At 52.8% G+C, this 21,475-nt stretch overlaps 11 protein-coding genes across 11 annotated transcripts; 4 read left to right on the forward strand and 7 right to left on the reverse strand.

Moving 5' to 3' along the window:
• Positions 1-80: 80 nt before the first annotated feature.
• On the forward strand, positions 81-1,463 carry ACET3X_004231 (40S ribosomal protein uS3). Its single transcript, XM_069450413.1, has 4 exons — positions 81-182; positions 251-276; positions 438-856; positions 910-1,463. The coding sequence occupies exons 1-4, from the start codon at positions 160-162 to the stop codon at positions 1,240-1,242; spliced, it is 801 nt and encodes a 266-aa protein (XP_069308209.1). The 5' UTR covers positions 81-159; the 3' UTR covers positions 1,243-1,463.
• A 181-nt stretch (positions 1,464-1,644) lies between these two features.
• Positions 1,645-2,709, reverse strand: ACET3X_004232 (uncharacterized protein; the record flags this gene model as incomplete). Its single annotated transcript, XM_069450414.1, has 1 exon — positions 1,645-2,709. One exon carries the CDS (start codon positions 2,707-2,709, stop codon positions 1,645-1,647), a length of 1,065 nt encoding a protein of 354 aa, XP_069308210.1.
• A 611-nt stretch (positions 2,710-3,320) lies between these two features.
• ACET3X_004233 (uncharacterized protein) lies at positions 3,321-4,479 on the reverse strand. Its single transcript, XM_069450415.1, has 2 exons — positions 3,949-4,479; positions 3,321-3,863 (listed from the first exon to the last, which is right to left on the reverse strand). The coding sequence occupies exons 1-2, from the start codon at positions 4,412-4,414 to the stop codon at positions 3,373-3,375; spliced, it is 957 nt and encodes a 318-aa protein (XP_069308211.1). The 5' UTR covers positions 4,415-4,479; the 3' UTR covers positions 3,321-3,372.
• A 261-nt stretch (positions 4,480-4,740) lies between these two features.
• ACET3X_004234 (uncharacterized protein) lies at positions 4,741-5,939 on the reverse strand (the record flags this gene model as incomplete). Its single annotated transcript, XM_069450416.1, has 3 exons — positions 4,741-5,045; positions 5,110-5,462; positions 5,522-5,939. 3 exons carry the CDS (start codon positions 5,937-5,939, stop codon positions 4,896-4,898), a joined length of 921 nt encoding a protein of 306 aa, XP_069308212.1. The 3' UTR covers positions 4,741-4,895.
• Positions 5,940-6,410: 471 nt separating this feature from the next.
• On the forward strand, positions 6,411-7,352 carry ACET3X_004235 (uncharacterized protein; the record flags this gene model as incomplete). The annotated part of the gene is made up of 5 exons (XM_069450417.1): positions 6,411-6,536; positions 6,589-6,818; positions 6,871-6,986; positions 7,034-7,224; positions 7,275-7,352. 5 exons carry the CDS (start codon positions 6,411-6,413, stop codon positions 7,350-7,352), a joined length of 741 nt encoding a protein of 246 aa, XP_069308213.1.
• Positions 7,353-7,873: 521 nt separating this feature from the next.
• On the reverse strand, positions 7,874-9,502 carry ACET3X_004236 (uncharacterized protein; the record flags this gene model as incomplete). The annotated part of the gene is made up of 3 exons (XM_069450418.1): positions 9,062-9,502; positions 8,712-9,010; positions 7,874-8,625 (listed from the first exon to the last, which is right to left on the reverse strand). Exons 1-3 carry the CDS (start codon positions 9,208-9,210, stop codon positions 7,874-7,876), a joined length of 1,200 nt encoding a protein of 399 aa, XP_069308214.1. The 5' UTR covers positions 9,211-9,502.
• Positions 9,503-10,186: 684 nt separating this feature from the next.
• On the reverse strand, positions 10,187-11,434 carry ACET3X_004237 (uncharacterized protein; the record flags this gene model as incomplete). Its single annotated transcript, XM_069450419.1, has 1 exon — positions 10,187-11,434. One exon carries the CDS (start codon positions 11,432-11,434, stop codon positions 10,187-10,189), a length of 1,248 nt encoding a protein of 415 aa, XP_069308215.1.
• A 2,054-nt stretch (positions 11,435-13,488) lies between these two features.
• ACET3X_004238 (uncharacterized protein) lies at positions 13,489-14,736 on the forward strand (the record flags this gene model as incomplete). The annotated part of the gene is made up of 2 exons (XM_069450420.1): positions 13,489-13,822; positions 13,883-14,736. The coding sequence occupies 2 exons, from the start codon at positions 13,489-13,491 to the stop codon at positions 14,734-14,736; spliced, it is 1,188 nt and encodes a 395-aa protein (XP_069308216.1).
• A 106-nt stretch (positions 14,737-14,842) lies between these two features.
• Positions 14,843-16,510, reverse strand: ACET3X_004239 (uncharacterized protein; the record flags this gene model as incomplete). The annotated part of the gene is made up of 3 exons (XM_069450421.1): positions 14,843-15,976; positions 16,026-16,285; positions 16,333-16,510. 3 exons carry the CDS (start codon positions 16,508-16,510, stop codon positions 14,843-14,845), a joined length of 1,572 nt encoding a protein of 523 aa, XP_069308217.1.
• A 1,217-nt stretch (positions 16,511-17,727) lies between these two features.
• On the forward strand, positions 17,728-18,345 carry ACET3X_004240 (uncharacterized protein; the record flags this gene model as incomplete). Its single annotated transcript, XM_069450422.1, has 1 exon — positions 17,728-18,345. One exon carries the CDS (start codon positions 17,728-17,730, stop codon positions 18,343-18,345), a length of 618 nt encoding a protein of 205 aa, XP_069308218.1.
• A 278-nt stretch (positions 18,346-18,623) lies between these two features.
• On the reverse strand, positions 18,624-20,670 carry ACET3X_004241 (uncharacterized protein; the record flags this gene model as incomplete). Its single annotated transcript, XM_069450423.1, has 3 exons — positions 18,624-19,312; positions 19,390-20,416; positions 20,491-20,670. 3 exons carry the CDS (start codon positions 20,668-20,670, stop codon positions 18,624-18,626), a joined length of 1,896 nt encoding a protein of 631 aa, XP_069308219.1.
• Between the last annotated feature and the right edge of the window lie 805 nt (positions 20,671-21,475).

The following is a 21,475-nucleotide window of genomic DNA, read 5'->3' on the forward strand; positions in this document are numbered from 1 at the left end:
GTATGGTGAATGGAGGTGGTCCGAGCTTTAGCGCCCACTTGCTTCGCTTAGCATTTTGGTCGCTCTCACGGAAATCCACTACGACTTCAATAACAACGGCTCGACTTTTCTGAACACCCACGCCCGGAGTTCAGATACGCCCTTCCACAGTTCGACAAAATGGCCACCACTCAAACCGCAATGTGAGTTTACCTGCGTGCCATCGCATGGCAAAGACGCGCAATTGGGAATGAGTACTGACGGCCTGCAGCTCCAAGAGGAGAAAGTTCGTTGCTGGTACGATACACCCTTCCTGCAGGTAGAAGATGAGGCATGCAAGAGACGGTCATGTTTGGGCATGGCAACGTGGCGTGCAACTCCACGAGGCTCAAGACGTCGAATGCGAGATATGAGGGGCATTGCGCACACAGACCGGTCGCTAACATCACCTTCCACAGACGGTGTCTTCTACGCCGAGCTGAACGAGTTCTTCCAGCGCGAGCTGGCCGAGGAGGGCTACTCCGGCGTCGAGGTCCGCGTCACCCCCACTGTCACCGACATCATCATCCGCGCCACACATACCCAGGAGGTTCTCGGAGAGCAGGGTCGCCGCATCCGTGAGCTCACCTCGCTCATCCAGAAGCGATTCAAGTTCCCCGAGAACTCCGTCTCCCTCTACGCCGCCAAGGTCCAGAACCGTGGTCTCTCCGCCGTCGCCCAGTGCGAGTCCCTCCGATACAAGCTTCTCAATGGTCTGGCCGTCCGAAGGGCCTGCTACGGTGTCCTGAGGTTCATCATGGAGTCTGGTGCTAAGGGTTGCGAGGTTGTTGTTTCCGGAAAGCTCAGGGCCGCCCGTGCCAAGAGCATGAAGTTCACTGTAGGCACACACACATGGGATGCAGTGAGAAATGGCATACTAACGTCATACAGGACGGTTTCATGATCCACTCCGGTCAGCCCGCCAAGGACTTCATTGACCACGCTACCCGCCACGTCCTGCTCCGCCAGGGTGTTCTCGGTATCAAGGTCAAGATCATGCGCGGCTCCGACCCCGAGGGCAAGGCCGGCCCATCCAAGACTCTCCCCGACTCCGTCACCATCATCGAGCCCAAGGAGGAGCAGCCCGTTGTCCAGCCCATGTCGCAAGACTACGGTGCCAAGGCCATCGCTGCTCAGCAAGCCGCGGAGCAGGCCAGGCAGGCCGAGCAAGGCGAGGGCGAGGCCCAGCCAGCTGGTGGTGAGGGTTACTCTGAGGAGCAGTAGGTTGATAATTTGCTGCGGGCGCAATGAGGTTACGAAAAGGCATTTAGCGGAAGGATATGATGCCATCACGAACCCTGACACATCTTCCTTTGCACATTCGGAATGGACTGGGCTGTTTTTTGACACGGGAGGGAAAGGAGTCTGCACTGCTTCACTGCTATGTACTCAATGAAACCACCCAAACATCAAATATGGCTCGACCACACGAAAAATGTTCTGATCATTGTCACCGTTCTTTGCTAGTTTTCTCTTGCATGTTTATGTTTGATTCGTCTTGATACATAAGTGTACTACGATCATGCGCACGAACACTTGGGAATACTTCCGGTGTGCCAAATATAGCCTTTCTGGTGTGCTAACGCGCGCAATATGTACATTTCCAAAGGGAAAGAGAACAATCTCTCAGATGCTACCGAAAACAGCCAGACTACTCATGACCTTGCCGTCATTACCAACCATGAGGTTCCATCCACAGCTGCTGCCCAGCCCTGGGTTCTCAATCCAGGCTGGCTCCCAGTAGAACAGACCAGTGCCTTTCCCATTTGGCACAGCAGCCACGCGCTTCGCAACCTCCTTCATCCACTGTGTCTGGCCATCCGCACTGATTGGAATGCTCTTTACATCCGCAGGGAAAGCAGTTGATGGGTTAGGGCAGTAACTCGGCCAGTTGGTCTCAACGACCATGACCTCCTTGCCATATTTCTTCGCCATGTTGGTCAAGCTCGTGCCGAGCGCAGACAGCGTAGCAGCGCTATTGTAGAAGGGGTAGTAGGACACACCCTGGACATCATAGTCTGCGGCCGATAGTCCACCACCTGATCCGAGCACGAGATCGTACCACCACTGCTGTGTCTCCCAGTTCCAGCCGTTGTCTAGGTGGATCATGATCTTGGGTTTGGGGCTCATGGAAGACTCCTTGATGGCTTTGGATGCGGATTTGAGCAGCGCGGCGACGTTCTTTGGTCCATCGGTGCCAGAGAGCTGGCCGATGGGGAACAAGAGGCCGGGTGTGATTTCATTGCCGATGCTCACAAGATTGAGGGCGATGCCGTTGGTAGAGAAGGTATTGATGACGTTCTTGGTGTAGTCGTACACTTGCTTGATGAGGGCCTCGCGGTTTAGCGATTTCCATGCTGCTGGTACGACTTGCTTGCCTGGGTCGGCCCAGTTGTCGCTGTAGTGGAAGTCGAGGTAGATGCCTAGACCAGCCGCTTTCGCGCGTTTGGCGAGTTTGATGTTGTAGTCGAGGTTGTAGTTTCCATCCGAGGGATTCACCCAGATGCGCTGGCGGACGGTATTCACGCCGCTGTTCTTGAGAATCGTCTCGAGAGGCTGGACCGTGCCGGCCGCGTTTTTGTACTTTTTGCCGGCCGCTTCTTCGATAAGAAGAGAAGACCAGTCTGCGCCTTTGTAGGGCAGGGCGGCGAGTGCCGTACTAGCGAAGAGGAGGAGGGAGGTAAACCGCATCGTGAACTAGGATGATCGATGCTGAGATGGGATGCCTTTCGTCCATCCAAGAAACCAGCAACTATATACCAGCACTCATTACATATCCCGTCACTGAAGAGCACCTGGGCAAACGTTTGAGGATGGCGGATAAACCTCTACATGCGGCAACGCATCCCCTTCAATTTACACCGTCAGGCATTTTCATTCGAACGTGACACCAGGTCATCAGTCTAGAAGAGTGAGAAATAGTACTTCCTCCAATAAAAGCCGGTGCCGGTATACCAGGCGTAGTTTCGAAACATATGAAATGCCGAAGCGAGCTTTGCCGTGTGGGGAAATTGAACCGGGGTAATGACATAAAGCTCCGGGGAAAACGTAACCAGAATTGCCGCGGAACACGTGGGAGTTGGTGCGGAGATGCGTGTACGGAGGAAATGAGTTCCGGATGAAGCAACTCAAGAGAAAATGAGGCTAGTGTCATTTGCTTGATCTGGTGCCTTGTTGTTTTCGCAGTGTACGTTGTAGTAAAAATAGGGTGTTACAGTGAGGATCCTGGAAAAAGTGGAGAGATAGTCTGTAGATGAAACAGTTGAGAGATGTACAAGAGATGCAAGGACAGTTGAGAGCATAATTTACACAGTGAACCTACAGGCCGCCGTGAACAAAAGGGCGGTACTTGCTTTACTGATCGAAGTTCTTGATCTCGGGCATCATTCCCAGACCCTTACCTTCCTGTTGTGTTTTGCCTTCGCCCTCGATGACACCTCCCGCCTTGCGCTCATTGACATGCCTCCGGAGCAAGCTCAGAATTTCGCTGCCCTTCCACCTGCTAGGCACAGGCCTATATGCAGGCTTGAAAGTGCCAACAGTCTGCGCCCACTCGCCCTCTCCAGGTTGTCTCTTGCGCTCGTCCTTCTCAGGTAACTTCGTCTGTGCCGTTGCGTCCATGCCCTGTGCGTTGGCGGTAGACAATGCAGAGCCACCGCCCTCGGCTGTCTCATGGGACGTGGGTGTGGGTTCTTGAGTTGCCCAGTAGTAGATGTCCCAGTCGTTTTCGTCGAGGAAAGTGTCGTACTGCTGCATCAGGGAAGGAGACATGGTGCTTAGGTGGGCGTCGGCGAAGGTGCTGAGAAGGAGATCACTTTCTAGGGTTCCCCTCTTGCGGCTCTGATCTGATTGTTCGTTAGCCATGCTTCGTCCCAATCCAGGTATTGTATGTGCGATGGGAGATGGGAGATGGGCAATGTATGAACGGACATAATAACCTCGCACGCATAGTGTTCGGGTCTTCTCCAGTCCTGCGGATAGGCTCGACCTTGAACTTGGCGCCTTCCATCTCGCCAACACCTAGTTCGCTGTTTGCTCCGCTGACGTCCTGATCCTTGCTGCCCTGCGTTCCTCCCGTCATGCGCTCCGTGTTCTCAGGCACAGAGTCTTTGGGTACGAAGTTGCCGTTGGCATTGGTGATCAATTCGGGCGGTGCGGCGTCCTCGCCAATCGAAGGCATCTCATTGGCAATGGTAGAGGTGGTGCTGGTGAGATGAGGGTTCAGAGGCCTCTCAATCTGGTATTTGCGGTACGTCTCCGAAGTGTCGTTTGTGCGCTTGTTGAGAGCTTCAAACTCATTGTTGCGGATAGTGGAAACGCCAAAGGTCCGGCACTGGGTACGCTTGAGGGAGAACAGAGCGCGCGATGAGCGAGCAACTAGTCTTGAAGATGCCATGGTGCAGACGGTATGTCGTGAGGCTTCAATTGGCGTTGAGACAGATTATCGAAGGAGGGTGTTGCCGAGGGCTGTAGAAAACGTCACCGGGCCAAAGCTCGCGGATTACTAAGGCGAAAACGAACCCTGTGATCGGCTTGGGGAGTCTATTACTCCTACACATCGACCAATGCCATTTCGGCCATTTACACGTATTGGAATTTTGCGCCCTGATCGATGCAATCGAAGACATGCGTAGCTGCGCAATTCTCACCCCACTCCTAGGCTATACACAACTACAGTATTATCGTCACCGCTACTTTGCAATTATTTTCCTCTGGAAACAATGTCACTAGATCGCCGTGTTCTCTTTTCGCAGGCGACCCTCCCAAAACATTACCCCTACTAAGGGCGATCAACTGTCAATGACCAATACGGCAAAAAAAGTGCATGGCGAGCTTCCAATAGACCACTAGTGTGTAACACAAACTCGTGAGAGATTTCAAGACCGTGCTTTAGGTAGTGTATAGCCGCCCGCGTCGTTGAAGAACTTGCCGCCTCTCATCATGATATCGAACATCTCCTTTCCTAGCCAATCTTTCGTTGCGCTTGTTCTTGCCACTTCAATCTCTCTCACCAAGTTGCCTGCGACCTAGAAACTGATATCAGCACTAGTTTCTCGAAGGAGAGATGGCTATGAAGCTTTCCAGACTCACCATCATGCTATGGCCTTGCCTCCCAGGATGCATACTTGTAGTCACAATGGCACTAGCTACGTCTTCGGTTGTGTTTGCTGGCAGACTATACTCCTTCCACTTGTCCGAGTAACCTGAAGTAATGTGCGTAGGGGTGAAGAAGGGTGCGACAACATTGACTCTGACGCCAAGCTGCTGGGCAACAGCCTGTGAGGCTCGCGCCAAACCTACTACGCCGTGCTTGGAAGATACGTACGAGACAACACCAGTTCCACCAAAGTATCCAGATGTTGAGGCGACAAGTACAATGGAACCTCGTGCACCGTCCGAGTCTAATGTGTTCGACTTCATCGAATACATAGCCATCCGGAGAGCTATTGTGTATTAGAGACGGACGTCGAGAGAGTAAATGTGTGAGAGGTCGATAACCTACTGTTCATAGTGCCTTTCAAATTGACGTCGATGATCTTGCCGGCTTCAGTCGCCTCCATTAGCTCCCCTTGCTCGTCTTCTTCAAATTCGAAGAAACCACTACTCTCCATCAGTCCTGCATTCGCCACGACGATGTCTACCTGTCCAAATGTCTTCTTTGTCTCCCGAAACAGACTTTGCATGTCGCTCCAACTAACGATGTCGGTAGGGTGATAAATGGCTCGTGATGGTTCGGCTAGAGATGAAATGAGAGTATTGGCTGCCTCTTTGGAGGAAGGAAGATCGGCTACAACGATGTTACAGCCATGAATATGGTAGGTACGGGCTGTTTCCGCACCAATACCATTTGCGGCGCCTGTGATGATGACGGTTTTGGGCTTGCCATTGGGCAGGCGGTGGCACGAATTGCTAGTGGCCATACTTCCTGGTCGTACTCAGGCTTCGGCCACCGCTTCTCGACAAGTATTCGTATGCAAGGGAAAATACTTCCATATGAGGACGCTGACAATGGAGGTCGATGGAGAGGGTGCTACATTATGGTGCTCTAAATCAATTCCCAGGTAGACTCTCCCAAATTGCGGCTTACATGCTGCATTTATCCTGAAATGAAGTTGTGCGATGAGGGCGGATACGCCAGTTTCGGGGAGAGATGAGCCTCTCCGTAAGAGTATGGTGGTGGAGGAGGCGGAGAAGGTTATGTCTACCCCGCATGCCTGCCTTGGAGCGACGCGCGCCGAATCTTGAAGACGCGTCGCAGCCGCGATCGGTCCTTGAACATGCTTCATTATCCCGAATATCGGAAGAAGCAATGACGACAGTCGGCAGACGTCCCGAGAGGCGAATTGTTGTGCTACTACTTCGGACTCCTCCGTCACAGGAAGAAAGCCATCATGTCGACTAATACGATCCCGATACCCCGCGATCCAACCGACGGCGAGGCTCTTGCCCTATTCAAGGCGGTAGAGGAGAGGTTCCCGTCGCGGTCACTTGGAGCTGACAAGTGGTATGTCCTTCTGGTATGGGCTCATTCTCCGTGCACATACAAGAGCAGTGATTAAGTCTTTGTAGCTCGCGTCAATCGTTGGCGGCGGGCAGCCCGGCTTCGCGCCCTTACTCTACAAGGAACTCATCAAGCGACCCGAATATCAGACACCTGAGCAACGCCAGGCTTTGATGCGAAGAATTCGCGAGACACTGTTCAAACTCATCGTCATTGTGGGTGTGTGCAAGCCGCTGGAAGCTATCTTCGACATCGATGCAATTACGAACCCAGAGGACAAGGATTATACTTTCTCGAGGTATGGAACAGATATCGTCAGCAAACGACCATGGAGACTTATCATAGGGCAGAGAGGGATGGCAATGCGATGAAGAAAACTCAAAACGTGGCGCAGCATGGCAAGGCCGCTTGTACCAGCACAATCAGAAGGGCATCGACGACGTGCTAGCATCACAGAAGGATTTTGGCATGTAATGTCAACCCGTTCTGTGGCCTTACACTGACAAGATGCAGACTGGACGAGCAAGCAAATCACATACGGACTCTATCTATCTGATCACAGCATCCTCAACGACGTTGAAACCGAGCTCACCGTACTCAGTGGCATCATGATTCAGAATCTGCCCAGAGAAACCGCGTGGCATCTGCGTGGTACCAGGCGTATTGGCGTTAGCAAAGACGACGTTGAGACGATCCAACAATGCGTAAGGCAGCAATCAATCTATGCCTCATGGGCCATACTGACCTCGCCCAGATTGAACTTGTCGCCAACTTCTGTGGCTTGCGGCTGCACAAGGTGCCAAGGGTCGCGGACATTGAGCATGAGGTTTAAGTTGATATTCGGAACAACCAATATGTGCTATAACGGAGGATGAGAGGCTACTTTCCATCACCGGCTCTACTTACCGCACGCACGTCTTTATGCTCACGCACTAGATCAGAAAATAGTGATGAAAAACGAGGCGTGGCGATTCGTGTAAATCTTACATCAGAAGATGCGCCCGATTCAATTTGAAAAAACGAAAGACTGATATTCAGAACGGCTAATCGTGCCTAAAGATGCTCATACATGCATCAAGGAACCCCCTCTTTTGAGCCCGTCCCAGCCAAGTCTAATATGATGATAAAACAAGCTGAAGGGATATGCTGTACAAGAACGTAGCGATGAGACATGAGACGCCGACGGACGCCGAAAAGAAGGACCCGCAAGACACAACATTGGCTTAGATGGCAGTTATATGAGGATCGTGCGTAGAATCGTTCCAAGATTGGTGAAGCAGGTTGCGATGCGCGTGCGCCGAGTGTGGGTATCTTGGATAAAACCTAAAGGCTCTCAATCGATTCGAAGTTGCCCTACCAACCTTCGTCCTTTTGATTCTTGCCCTTTTCTTTCTTGGCAGCGGCCTTTTCCTCTTCAGTCATCTCAATCAGCTCCGCGCCTTCAAGCTTAAAGCCCTTCGCATCCACAATGTGCTCACTCGCGGAGCCCAGGTACGCCTCGTGCAATCGCGGTAGGAAGTACTGCATGACGCTGTCCGCCAGGTTCTTAGCTACAAGGCCTTTGTCGATCCAGAAATGTCGTACGAAGACGCCTTTGCAACCGCCTCGGTGCGCGGCCTCGGGTGCGCCGTTGGCTTCGACACAGGGGAGAACGCGGATGTCGTCCGGTCGATCGTAGTCGTAACGGAGATAGTTTCCAAAGGCGGCTTGTTCGTGCGCCCAATCCGTCTTCCAATGCGCGCAGCCCTTGTACTTGGTCTCAGAAGGGCATTCCGCCCAGGCCTTGTACATCTCTTGTGTCCTCTTGCTCTGTCGTGCGATGACGAATCCAGTATTCAGGTATCGGTTGCCCTTGGCATCGTAGTTCTGCGGCTCGTTCGGGTCGATAGACATCATGGCGAGAGTATCGTCGGTCATGTTCCAGTAGTTGAGCAGCCACTCGAGCGGCAGGTGTGGATAGTGGAACATGACGTCCGAGTCCATGAAAACAATGTACTCATGGGTCTTGAGCGCTTCCTTCATCATTGGAACCTTGACCCATGTGCCCCACCGGTCGGCATAGTCGGGTGCGCGAATGAACTTGTAATCGTAACCGTGTATTTGTGCTGTTACGTGTTAGCCGAGTCGCTGCATGTCCGCTCCACATGTCAAAGCTGTCGTTTGCAACCTGCCACGTGCCGTGGAAACGTACCGAACATGTAATGCCCCAGCATGCCCGCACTCAACGAGCGCATGCCCTTCCACTTCAACTGCGGGTCCATAAGCTGACCCTTGTCCGTCAACGGTCGACTGTCAATGTCCAGTATAAGCACTTTCTTGCCTAGCTTGCTCTTGAATTTCGGTTCGCCTGATAGTCTGTATATGTCTCCATCTTCGTCGGTAAAGTTTGCGGCGTCGATTGGATGTATTATCGGACCATAGAGGGCTTTGATTATTGTCGCCATCGAAACGTCGTCTTTGGGTAGTGAGACATTTTGCGTATGCGGGTACCTATAGTGGTTTTGTTAGCCATGCCTCTGTGCGAAGGCTATTCAAACGTACTGTGACCGAAGGCTGCTCGGCATGTATGCAGAAGGATAGCTGAAGTAAATCAAAGCCAATGCCATGGGTATCATGGTGATCAGTAAAACACGTCGCCATCGCCCTTGTGGCCCCATGTTGGCCAGCGATTGGTATGAGTAGTCGGACATTGTCGCAGTTCACGCTCTGGGGTTCAGAGGTCTAGAATGGACCAGGTGCGCCCGCGCGTACGAGTCCAGTGTCGCAGTCCTCGGTCTTCTGCATCAAAGTCCAGTCCTCTCCAGCGAATCCCCCAGATATCGTAAATTGCAGCAACTGGATCGTGCGTCGCAGAGTCTACACCCTGAGAACAAGGTGGCGCAAACGGAAGACGACAACGTATGCGAATATCCAAGAAGCGCTGCGCCGGGTGCCAAAAGAAAACGAGCAACAAGAAAGCTAGGATGGTAAGTTCAGGTGTCCTTCTCCCTCAAAGGAGGTGGCCGACGCCCCCAGTTTAGTGGCAGATCCTTGTTTCCATCCCTAAGCAATGCAGGGGCCATCATCCGCTACATAGGGTTTGGCTGCCGCGCCGGAAGGGGGCTGAAAGTCTGAAACGCCATCTGGGATGCGCGACCTGTGGCTGTGCAATGTCAGCCAGCGATTCACATGGAATTTGCCATGGACAAAGATGGTATGTGAATGGCAAGAGCACTGGAAATGGCAAGCTCAACTCATCCTCTGCTGAGTGTTGATTTGCGTTAGACGAGACGAGACGGTATTGCATGCGCGTTTGTGGTAGTCAGCTTGTTAGCTACTTGTACACGCAAGCCTCTCGTACTCGGCTATAGATGGCAGGATCGGCGCTGAAGCGGCGGTGGTCGAACATCAGCATCGCTCGTATCACAAGAAAGGTGCATGCTTACAAAAGCAAGCAACAGTTATCGTGTCTCTCTTCGTCTCATATTACTCGCTCTTGGGTTTTTGCTCAAACACGTATTAGTCGCCTCTTGATTGCGAACACTTGGCAATGACGCGTGTGTTGAAAGTAAGCGTTGAGTTTCTGTGATGCCGTGTTACGTGTGGCAGGGTAATGCAGGGTCTTACGAAAACTTGTGTGAAATTTTAATAAGGAGGGCTGTATGTGTTCAGGCTACACTTGCAGGGTTAGGCATCCAACAGGCGTAACAGCTCGTAGTCCTTTGCAATACCAGGACTATCCTTCGCACAGCTCTCGATCAGTGTCATCATGATGCCTACCCACTCGCGCCATCCCTCCGGTAGCGTTTCTCGCAACCTTGGGTCTGGCGACCGCGCTACGGCATGAAACAATAGCACCTGTCCGAAGCACTGACAGCACCATCCAAATTTGATTGGTAGAGCTGATACCATTTCGGTGCAGAGTCCCATGGTAGTTGGCCAGTACATACCCCCTCGAAGACCCTCGCGCACCTCGCCGTACTCCGCATCACTGGTGTATGTTGGCGCATGCAGCGCTTTGTAGAGGAACGGGCGGCCGATGTGAAACTTTGCGACAAGGTAGCGGCTTCGTAGCATGGCCTTTGCGATGACGTGCGCGGGGCTAGGGGAGTCACTGGCATTGTCATTGTCCAAGAATTGAAGAGACGGTGGGAGATTTGCACGCCACTGCTCGAGTTGGTGATGCATTTCGGCTGTTAAGCTGGCGCTGGGGTAGCTGTCTTTCTCAGCAAATGTGTACAAACTCTGCTTCACACGCGTCAGAATAATGCGATGAGCGGCCTGAGCGAGGAAGTGGAAATTGAAGAAAGACTCATCCTCATCAGTGAGCAATCCTGATATCGAAGTTTTTGGCCGTGGACACTGGGTAAACTTTGGTAGAGGCGTATCTGGCTCGTAGTCCAATAGTCCACTGTGTGGAAGTAAGTCGAGTTCCTGTGTAATGACAGTCTCGTACATCAGAGTACACCAGAAGAGGCGCGATAGCATGTCACCTTCCCATGTGTCGTAGTCGACCGCCCCTGAACGGGTAAGAATGCTAGCGCAGCAGAGGGCTGCCCGATTCACGGTGGCCCATGAATCGAGAGGTCGCAAGATCTGGGCATAGTAGAGCGTCGAAAGCATGTAAAACTGGCCCGCTTGTATATTGTTCTCGCACATGAGAAAACCGAAGCGACGTCTCGCTTCGTTGAAGAATTTGAGACCTGGTGGGTCATCTGCGACAAGTTCGTACCAGTCTGGGTGTTCAAAGCCACGTCTGGCTGCAGAGTGACGTGATGGAAGAGCAAAATCCCCTTCCTCGTGGGCTTTGACAGCTAGGCAACCCAATGCGAGCACGTTGAGCACTAGCGCAGTTTCAACATCATACCCAAATTCGCTCTCCATAGCTGTGCCTAGCGTACTGGAGAAGAAATGGTACTTATCAAGGATTGGCATGTTGCGATGAAAGACGGCAAAGTAGGCACCCGCAAGACCTTTCACCGCCGATTGTGGAAGGCTCATCAGCCAATCTTCCGGGGCGGTGCCGTACGGACGATCGATGTGTATCGGCAGCGGCGCTCTTCGACTCTCGATATCGACTATGTAGTCCTCTGGAAGCTCTACTCGGACAGAGACAAATCCAGTAGGGAGAATCTGTTGTATGGCCGGCCAGAGGGCGACACGATGCTGACTGAAGGAAAGGTCCACAGCACCTTGGACTTCTATGACCGGGAAAGGACTTTTGCCGGGAGTTCCCACGACTTGTGGCGACATTGCCAACTCATGTATACTCAGTCTGCTATTCTGGGAATGATGAGATGGTATGGTTGAGACATGATATCCTGGACTGGGCTGTGAGAACAGGGTATGAGGTGATTGGTGGTCATTGAGAGGTACTGCTGGTGAGAGTGGAGTGGCAGACGAAGGCTTAGGGGTGTTGATTGCTGTCGTCAGATCTTCGATTTTTGCTTCTAGCCTCCGAATGGCATTGATTGCCAAAGTCAAAGACTGATCTTTCTTCGTGTTTCGCGGTGCCTGATAAGTGCACTCCAAGTTCATGTTCCTGCAGTAACCGCATTTTGGCCGATCTTCATCACAGCGAGTCTTTCTTGATCTGCAAATGTCGCATGCCTATTCTAGTCAGAAACAGCACTCTTGTGCCTTCTTGCGGTCACATACCAACGTAGCCATGAACGACCGTGGCTTTTTCAGAGACGAGCTGTCCCCGTCCTCATGGCTTCCGCTGCGCTCACCATCATAGGACGCCTGTCGCTCCGAGTGCTCTGCTTGCGAGGAAGCTATACTGGCATGGGACCTCTTGGTCATAGCACATCAGGATGTATTTGTCGAATTCGGTGCATGGAAATCGATGGACCGTTGCCAAGGTTGTATGAGATGGCTGGGAGCGATGGACCATGACCGGTGACGGAAATGAACATGTTAGCGTGCACAGACGCCACAAACGATCCGAGCTCGGGACTTTCATAGACTCTGCATCCTTTCCTAACATCACCTCATGGTGCAATACTCCATTCAGACAGTCACATGATCTGTTCATTGAACTCTGTAGGATGCCACAAGAGTCAAGGAGCGTTGTGAAGTCGGGATGGCATGCACTTGCGTGCATGGACCTACGCAGAACTGCCCACTTGCATGGCCTGTTTTCCATCGTCGCTGTCATTGTATGGTTCATACACCAACAATATGCCCATATCTCACAATCCTCGGCTTCTCACGCTGTCTCTCACAGTATCGCATTATGGTATCATCATGCTCTGACGGACTGTAGTACCAACTTTACTACTTGATCACATGTTTCTACCGTAGTCAGCCCAGGCCGCTGCGTTTCCCTGTGCCGCTAATCTTACAATAGTTGGAGATATACTGCGCACTAACTCCAATTCCTAGCGTACCGTTTACCGTCCATGTGGGACTTCTTTCGCTCGTGTTGTCCTTAGTATCTACTAATCTATTCCTGGTTCTCTCTTACCGCAGCCAGCTCGGGTACTGTTATGTTTTAAGACCAAATACGTGTCGGCTTGACTCTGTTGCCCCTTATGCTCTCATCATGTTGCTCTGTAAGCCGGGTTTCTATTGAACGTTCAATATCTAATCAATTATTTCATGCAGTCTCTCCGCCAGGCTGACCCTTCACTTGCCCAGAGGTGGACGTGGCGTGTATCAAGCTGGTGAGCGAGGTATGGTCTTGCCTGACCGCCGTTGGTCTTGGTTGCTCATCCGAAGACGCACGCGGGATAAGGCTGTACGGTTGCGTCCATGTTGTCGCGACATTGTTATTCGGGAACCTGCGTGTCGATGAGCATAAGACGATAGACTTTAGAGAAGGGTAAGCCAGGCCGCAGCATGACTCGCGGGAACACTCCCCACGCCGTCCTCCATACGCCAGCTTCCCCGCCATATCGCTCTATCTTTCTCCGCTGAGTCACGTCTTATACGATGCTCCTCAACATGCACTCCTTCCGTTACGATCCCCCTTCTCAGCGGCGAAGATGTCCTCCCAAGCACCGCCTGCCTCCCTGACGCGCGCCTCGGTCCAAGCCGCTCACGCCCTTGTCAAGCCGCACATCCACGACACGCCGATCTTGACTAGCACGACCTTGACCAACCTCGCCAGCACTCGTCAATCATCCGAAGCCCTACAAGGAACACAATGGGAAGGCCAAGAGCCCGCGCATCCAAAGGTGAAGCTCTTCTTCAAGTGCGAAAACTTGCAGCGCATTGGCGCGTTCAAAGTACGCGGAGCCTTCCACGCCGTGACGCGGTTGATTGAGAAGGAGGGACTGGAGCAAGTGCAGAGGAAGGGAGTAGTCACACATAGCAGTGGTATGTCTACAATCATGTGCCAATGGGGGGCTCAGCAGCATGGCTAAACATCAGCACCAGGAAACCACGCGCAGGCCCTTGCGCTCGCGGCAAAGACCTTCTCCATCCCCGCGCACATTGTTATGCCCACTATTTCCACGCCCTCCAAGATAGCTGGGACGCGCGCCCAGAATGCCACCATACACTTCTCCGGCTCCACGAGCACCGAACGCGAGGCCGTCGTTGCAGACGTGATCAAAAACACGGGCGCCACGCTAATTCCACCATACGACCATCCTCACATCATCCTCGGCCAAGGCACAATGGCGCTGGAGATACAAGACCAAGTGGACAAGTTGCTTGCAAGTGGCGAGAAACTGGATGCCGTCATAGCGCCCTGCGGTGGCGGTGGCATGCTAAGCGGCATCGCAGTCGCACTGCACGGCACTGGCGTACGTGTCTTTGGCGCGGAACCCAGTTTCCAAGGCGGAGACGATGCGAGGAGGGGCGTAGAAGCGGGTGAACGTGTCACGAGCGTCAAAACCTTGACCATTGCAGACGGGCTTCGCACACCCCTTGGCCATCACACCTGGAACATCATCTCCAACAAGGACTACGTGCAGGCACTATACGCCGTCACAGAGCAGAACATCAAAGATGCCATGAAGCTCGTTCTGGAGAGGATGAAGTGTTTCGTTGAGCCGAGTGCCGTCGTTGGGCTGGCAACTATACTGTATAACGAGGATTTCAGGAGCATGGTCCAGAGGGAGGCTGGGGACAGGACTTGGAGCATCGCTGTCGTGCTTAGTGGAGGCAACACTACGATAGAGGCTATTACAAGCATCTTTGCCGAGGCATCGAAAGACAAGGCAGAGAGGCAGGAGGGTGTGTTGGGCATGGATGGCAGAAGGGTGGCCGAGAATGTCGCTGGTTAATGATACATGAATGTCACGAAGAGAAGACGAAATATCACAGATATGGTGGATAGTTTGTGAGTTACACATTACATCGTATTCATTGCATGGCATCAGAAAAAATGGTCTAGAACCACTTCTTCAGTTGTCCGGGCATGACGCCCAGATCTCTCTTTCCAACGATGCTGGTCTCGTTGCTCTGAGGCGTCTTGGGAAGAGTAGTGAAAGGCTCCCTGGATGTCAAGCTCTCAACGCGTCCCAACAAGAACTCGAGCTGACGGTACGCACTGCTAGGCTGGTACTGCGGTACCATGTGTCCACTCATGGCCTGCTGGACATATGTCAACTTCCTCTCTGTGATTGTCTTTCCCATGAGGCCCTTGGCGCTCAAGCTGGTCAGGCTCAGGTCGTCGTGGTAAGGGACATAGAAGTCATCCACAGGCGGGTTCTGGAAACCTTGCATGCCGCCCCAGGTCATGTTTTGGATAGCCATAAGAGTACCGTTGTACAGGAGGATGTAGTCGAGCTCGCCGTGTACGATGATGGTGCGATCTAGGGCGTCGATGACGCGGGGGATAACCTCCCAGGAAGACTGGGGAGAAGAATCAGTGTCGAGGACGCCGTTGGAGCATTCCGCCCAGGGCTGGATGGGCGCATTGATAGCAGCTTGTACTTCGGTACGGTTGAAGTAGATTTCCGTGTTGGGAGGAAGGTAGTCGAATGAGCCGGGGAAGCCAAGAGGGTCCCAGAGAAGAGGGCAGGTGGTGGCAATGGCGTATACGTCGAAGCAAGGGTTGGTGTAGAAGACGGCGTTATAAATGTCTTCCCACAGTCCGCAGCCTTCGGTGTTGGCATCCATCTCTGGGTATGGGAGCTTACTGGGAGGGGGGAAGGTCAGATACTTCTCCATGTACTCGGTGTAGCCACAGGCCTCCGAGCGGTTATGGATGTCGTCCAAGAAAGTCTGGTTGAAGTTGAAGAGACCAGCCCATTTGTCGACAAAGGCAACGGCAGGAATATCCTCAAGGAGAACATCATCGGCTACACTGGGGTCGTAGAACATGATACCCTTCACATCGTAGTAGGTCGAGTCGTTTTTGCTCAACATGGCATCTGCGATGTAGGGGACGTAGCGTCCAGCGTACGACTCGCCAGTGATGTACACCTTGCGGTTCTGCAGACCGAATGTATCAACAAAGTTCTTGAAGAAGCCAAGGAATTCCTCAGCAATCTCCTCCTGAGAGGTGGCAGTAGGTTTGCCCTGAGTGAATCCAGTCCCAACTGGCTGCCCAATTCCATCCGTTGTATACCGCAGCTGGTCCGGAACCATATTGCCATGAGATCGGTCCATTTTCCTGAAGAAATCCTTCAAGAGACGAGCAACCTGGACCACCGTTCAGCCAGATGGTGATCTCATCATCCGCATCAGGATTCTCTGAGGGGAAGAACCAGAAGTACAGCTCCGAGGTCTCGTTGGCAGCTTTGCTGATAGGCAAAAGACCAGCGTAAGACTCGCCAATGTCAAAGTCGACGTCTGGGATTGCTCCGGCAGTTCCGTTGACAGCGAAGGCTGCGATTTGTTAGCTTGCGCTGAGAACAAAGGAATGCACAACATACACTTGGAGGCTTCAGTGGTGATGATCTGAGTGCTCTGGCGTTTGTGGGGACGAAGGCTCGATTCTGGAACAGTCAACCGAGGACGAGGGAGCTCGTTCTTCTTGCCGACAGAACGAGCGCTTCGAGCAGAAACGCTGGCTGTGAGGCTACCAACGGCGAGGAGTGAGATGAGCTGCATCTTCGCGATCGCAGTGCCGGGATTGATCGGGAGTCAAGCTCGTGCTGTGACTGTCAAGGGCCGTGAAGAGCGAACCGTGTGGGCAACTCGGCCTTCTTGAAATAGGAGCATGGAGCATGAGACCGACGTCACCCGACGCTACTCTGTATGCGACGCGGCATGTCTACCTGGACAGACACGGATAGCTCATGGCGAACATAGCTCCAGCTCTTTACCTGATTAGGCAGGCGTGATTGTAGTCGCCTGTTGATGATTACCCCAAACATACCAGGCCAACATTCTCCTGGGTGTACGAAGCTGTTCGTGAGATATATCCTGCGCAAAGCTGCTTGCTTGCACACTATTGCGGATTGATGCAGCTGAAAATTGAAAGCGGCGTGATGGCTGTTGACTCCAAAGGCCGCGGTGTTACTTTCACAACGTCGGTAATATCGTCCAGGTACGACCGCGATAGGCCGCGAATGCGTGCGATTAGAAACACGACCATGTTGGCGGACCGAAGCTAACGGGGCAAAGCATTCTCCAAGCCCTGCCAGTGTCGCCGCTAATGGGTTCAAGCACTGGCAGGCCCACCTCGTATATCCTGGTAGAGTGGAGGCAGACGGGAAACTATCTCTTCGGGTTTGTTGGACACCAACTCTTATCTCTGCAAATTCGAGCATTCAAGCCGTGATCCGGGGCCATGGTACGCTCAGTGCGCGCCACTGGTGACTGGAGAGAGGGGCCATCGAGCTTCATTACTGGTTGAGATTTGCCTTCGAAAAATATCGCCCCCTACAGAGGTCGAAGGATCAAGCACCGTGGCGGATGCTTGTCATGGCTTTGGCGCAGATAAGTGTTGCGCGCATTAACCGCATAGGGCAGCTGTGAAAATTGCTGCTGTGGCGCTCGAAAACGACGAAAACAATGTAGTCACTTGACTCTGCAGGCTTTTATGTCCGGACCAATGCGCTTCGGGCGACAACCCGAGGAAAGGAAATGGCAAGGACGCGGTAAGCAGTGCATTCGAAGTTGATGGAAGTGTCATCATCGGTGTCGGCGTTTGTGCAGCAGATTCGGGAGATTGTGGCGCATCCGGAAAAGGTAGCACTCTCGAGTCCCGAAATGTGTCGCGACCGCTAAGTACAACTTGACGTAAGTACATACCACCCTCCTCTTTTGCTGTCGAGCGAGACTGAAAATGCATTAGCGACTATAGCCTTCCACCCTATTATGTCATGAAGAACAATATTCTCATCGCGTCTGCCCTCGACGACTGGAAGGATGCAGACATCTTCAGGCTCGCTGCCGAGCAACAGTGGCGCACGAGCTATTGTGTTGCAAACAGACAGGGAGACACGGACACTCTCGAGGCACTGAAGAGCTTTCGCAAAGAATTAGATGAGCTAGAGGAGTTTCGCATGGAGGACTTGGGTATCATCGTGCCTAATGATGCGGACTACGAGACTTACTACGATGGATCCATCGACGATGCGGGTTACGAATATCAATCTGATGAAATGGACGAGGATATGCTGGAGGAAGAGGATACTGGGACTGGTACCACCGACTCTGCATCGGTCGCCAAGACGGAAAACCAAGTTCAGGTCGTTGAACCGACAGACTTGCCCATTCGTCCTGTAAGCGAGCACACAAACCGCATCCCCATCACACCAGCTGCTGCAGGACCTTTTCTGTCTCACAAGCAGATTCGACGTCAGAAGAGCTTTCTCAGCAAGGGCGGTGCATTTCATGCTCAGCAGTTCTCGAAGTCACTCAATGACCGCGAGCCGTCAGTGGCGCTAGATGTGGCAGGCAAGGACGCGATGCCTGACCAGTCTGTCGATGGAGACTAGGAAACAAAATCTAGCGAGGAGAGGCGAGTTGGACATTTGCATGAAGTCTGTTTAGAGAAGGAGGTGGAAATTTTGACGAAAAGGCTTTCACTCTGCATTACAAATACTAATGCACTTCAAGCACTATAAATGTCACCAGTTCAGCGGTATTCTCTTGATCTAGTCATAGAACTTCATTAATAGATAGGTTTCCAGGTAGAATCCTCCTTTTCAGCCAACCGTTGAATATCTCAGGATATACTCGACGGCTTTTGCACGGTCCATAGTACTGTAAGGCCCTAAGCCTCCCCGCGGAGACCACCACGACGAACGCGACGCACACCATATTGTGGCGTAGTTACGAGGCGAAGCATCTGCTCAAAGTCGGGCGTACCGTAACCGGTGACAGGATCCCAGCCTTCGGTTGCATTCCAGGAAGCGTAAGGCACAAGTCGCGTGGGAAGTCCGGAATAGATAGAACGACCAGTGCATCCACGCGAGCCTCCCTCGACAATGTCGTTCATGCCCTTGTAGCCTTGCTCGTAGATCCAAGGGTTCAAGAAACCCAGCGAAGGCATACCAGCCGCTAAACGAGCGTTGTTCAGAAGCGCGATGACTGACGCGAAGACAGGCGCTGAGGCGCTGGTTCCCCCGACAGACGACAGACGAAGCTTATCGATGACCTGAAATCCCCGTCCTTGAGCCGCGACATCTGGAAAGCCTCGCCCGTTAGTATTGTATAGGCCTTCCCACTGCGAGCCTAGTTTGCCAAGATAGTCGGAAACTGCCTTTTCTTGATACAACGGGCGTGGCCAGAGGTCAGAGAAGCCCCCAGAAGAGAACTCTACCGCGCGCTCTGGCTCCACTCCGACAGTACCGCCGACAGAAGTAACGTAGGGGCACGAAGCTGGAAAGATGGGCTGGAGACGGGTAGCGTTCTTGCCGTCATTGCTCTGGCAGGCAGAGCCTGGGCCAGTATCACCGCTGGCTGAGTATCGTTAGCACCCACAGCTTCAGACTGTCACAAAGCTACACTCCAAAGTAGAAAGTGCTTGAAAGACTCACAGAAGATGACTGAGACACCACGAGTACCAAGCTGGCCGATCATGTCACAAACTTTCTTGGCGTACTCAGCAGGAACGCTCTGCTCTGTCTCACCGTACGACGTCGTCAGTACTTCAGGCAAGTCCTCATCATCAAGCCCAACGAGATAGGTAAAGAGGTCTAGATAGGGTTCGTTGCTGTTTTCGTCTTCATCAGGCTGATCAAGGTCGGGGACCAATAATCCTCGTCCTGGAACAGTGTAGAAAGTGGTCGAAATCTTAGGCGACACCAAACCAGCTGTATACTGGATATCGAGGTTAGCCTCAACGCTGTTAGCCGTTGAGTTCTGGGGGAATGGCCCGTCTGGAATCGTCAGTTGATTACAGCGAGGTAATATCGACTGCATCTTACCATTAATAGATTGAACTTGAAAAGTTCTACCCGCTAGGCTGGGGGCAAATGTTTGAATGAACCGGTCGAGATCATTGAATCGGGCATACTGTTCAAGGAAGCCGCTCACTCCAATTGTTACATTGGCTTTGTCACTGACTTCGTAGTCCTTGAAGTTGTACAGATCTGCGAGGCAATCGGGCGTGATCCTTGTGTTGCATGTGGCATTGACAGCAAGCGCCGAGAAGGGAGCGGTGTCTTGCGTTAGAACTTGGCTAGACTCGGGACGGATCTCACCGAAGCGAGTAGTAGGCTGGATCATGTCGATATGACTGCGGATCTCCAAGGGCACAGAGTACCCTAAAGAACGAGTTCTCTTGAGTGTAGGACGCGCTTGACTCTGGTAAGTTTTGAACGTGGTGCCCATCATGCGCTCCGCGCGCTCGACGGGTGCGAGGAAGTTTATCCATTCGCTATCATCTTGGATATCTCGCGATTCAATACCGGACTGCTCGAGCCAAGTGAGCACACTTGCAGTCGAGTCGGCTCTTGGCTTAATGAGGTCTTTCAATTCGTCTCGCTTCAGGTACTGACCATAGCGGGGGTGGCTGGGAGTTGAAACCTCCATGAGCGTCCTTTCAAACAGGTCGCGATCCGCCTATCGTGGTCAGCATCTTGATTCGAAATTCCAAGGCGTGAAGACGTGGAATGCTTGCTGTCGCAACTACTTACCGAGCGCACTGCAATGCGGAAATGCAGCTTGTGCTCAGGCGCTGGAGCACCAATCTCTTTCCATCCCTCGGGTACAGTATGGAGTTGTTCAACAACCTCGCTGCCGTCAATGTGGAAAGGAGTAGATGTTGACCATGCGCTGACACGCGCGACAGCCAGTAAGGTGGCAGTGTACCTCATGCTGGCTAGCGACACTGGTCGTGTGGAGTGTGTGGGGAGTGACAAGGTAGAAGAGGCAAGGGCTCAAGACGATACTTGGACCCCGATAGCTTGGCAACGAGAGTGAATGAGAGACGGGTGGAAAGTGCGATGGAGACGACGGCAAGCTCAATTATAGTTGCATCCGCCAAGTCGCGTGGAGTAAACCTTTCACTATAAACACGCCCGCCGCCCACTTGTTTCAGGTACAAATGCAGGCGGATGCCAGGATCAGCACAACGGCGGGCGGCCCTTGCTTTGACAACATGATTGTCATTGCGGCTCTGAAGGCACCATGCCGTGTTGTACCGCCAGGCACCTTCCTCATTCGCCATCTCTCCAAGCATGGCCATGGGTGCAAAACACTCCCCGTCATTGACCGAATCGACATGGCTGCTCATGCCGCGGTGCTGATTGGCGTAGCATATGCTTGAAGATCGGCGCATGCGAAGACCGGCTATATGTATGATAACACGCAGTGCCATTGTGCGGATCGCTGCCCCATCTGGCAAGAGCAAAGCAGATTTGTGCCTCCGGGACATGCATCTGGGGACAGGACGAGATGTGGAGCAATTGCCAGCTGCAGTGTCGGGTCAAGCTTTCCGAATCGTCTGCGGCGCAAGAATGCTTGTCAGAGCTTCTTGGGGTTGGCAGTTGGCAGTGGCGTGGGGTTCCGACGTTCCGACGGGCGGCCGCTTGTGTCACCAGTCACCAGTGCTCGCAGCGTAAACATGATGCGATGGCTTGTCATGACTCGTCGGTCTCGTTGAAGAAATGCTATGGAATT

Source organism: Alternaria dauci, chromosome 3 (assembly GCF_042100115.1).
Source record: "Alternaria dauci strain A2016 chromosome 3, whole genome shotgun sequence".
NCBI classification, from domain to species: Eukaryota; Fungi; Ascomycota; class Dothideomycetes; order Pleosporales; family Pleosporaceae; genus Alternaria; species Alternaria dauci.

Excerpts from the sequence above, each read along its gene's own strand:
- ACET3X_004233 (XM_069450415.1), bottom strand. The coding sequence starts at position 4,414 with ATGGCATCTTCAAGACTAGTTGCTCGCTCATCGCGCGCTCTGTTCTCC. Across the intron at positions 3,864-3,948 it reads TATGCGTGCGAGGTTATTAT|ATCAGAGCCGCAAGAGGGGA; the intron begins GTCCGTTCATAC and ends ACGAACAATCAG.
- ACET3X_004231 (XM_069450413.1), top strand. The coding sequence starts at position 160 with ATGGCCACCACTCAAACCGCAAT. Across the intron at positions 183-250 it reads GCCACCACTCAAACCGCAAT|CTCCAAGAGGAGAAAGTTCG; the intron begins GTGAGTTTACCT and ends GACGGCCTGCAG. Across the intron at positions 857-909 it reads CCAAGAGCATGAAGTTCACT|GACGGTTTCATGATCCACTC; the intron begins GTAGGCACACAC and ends AACGTCATACAG.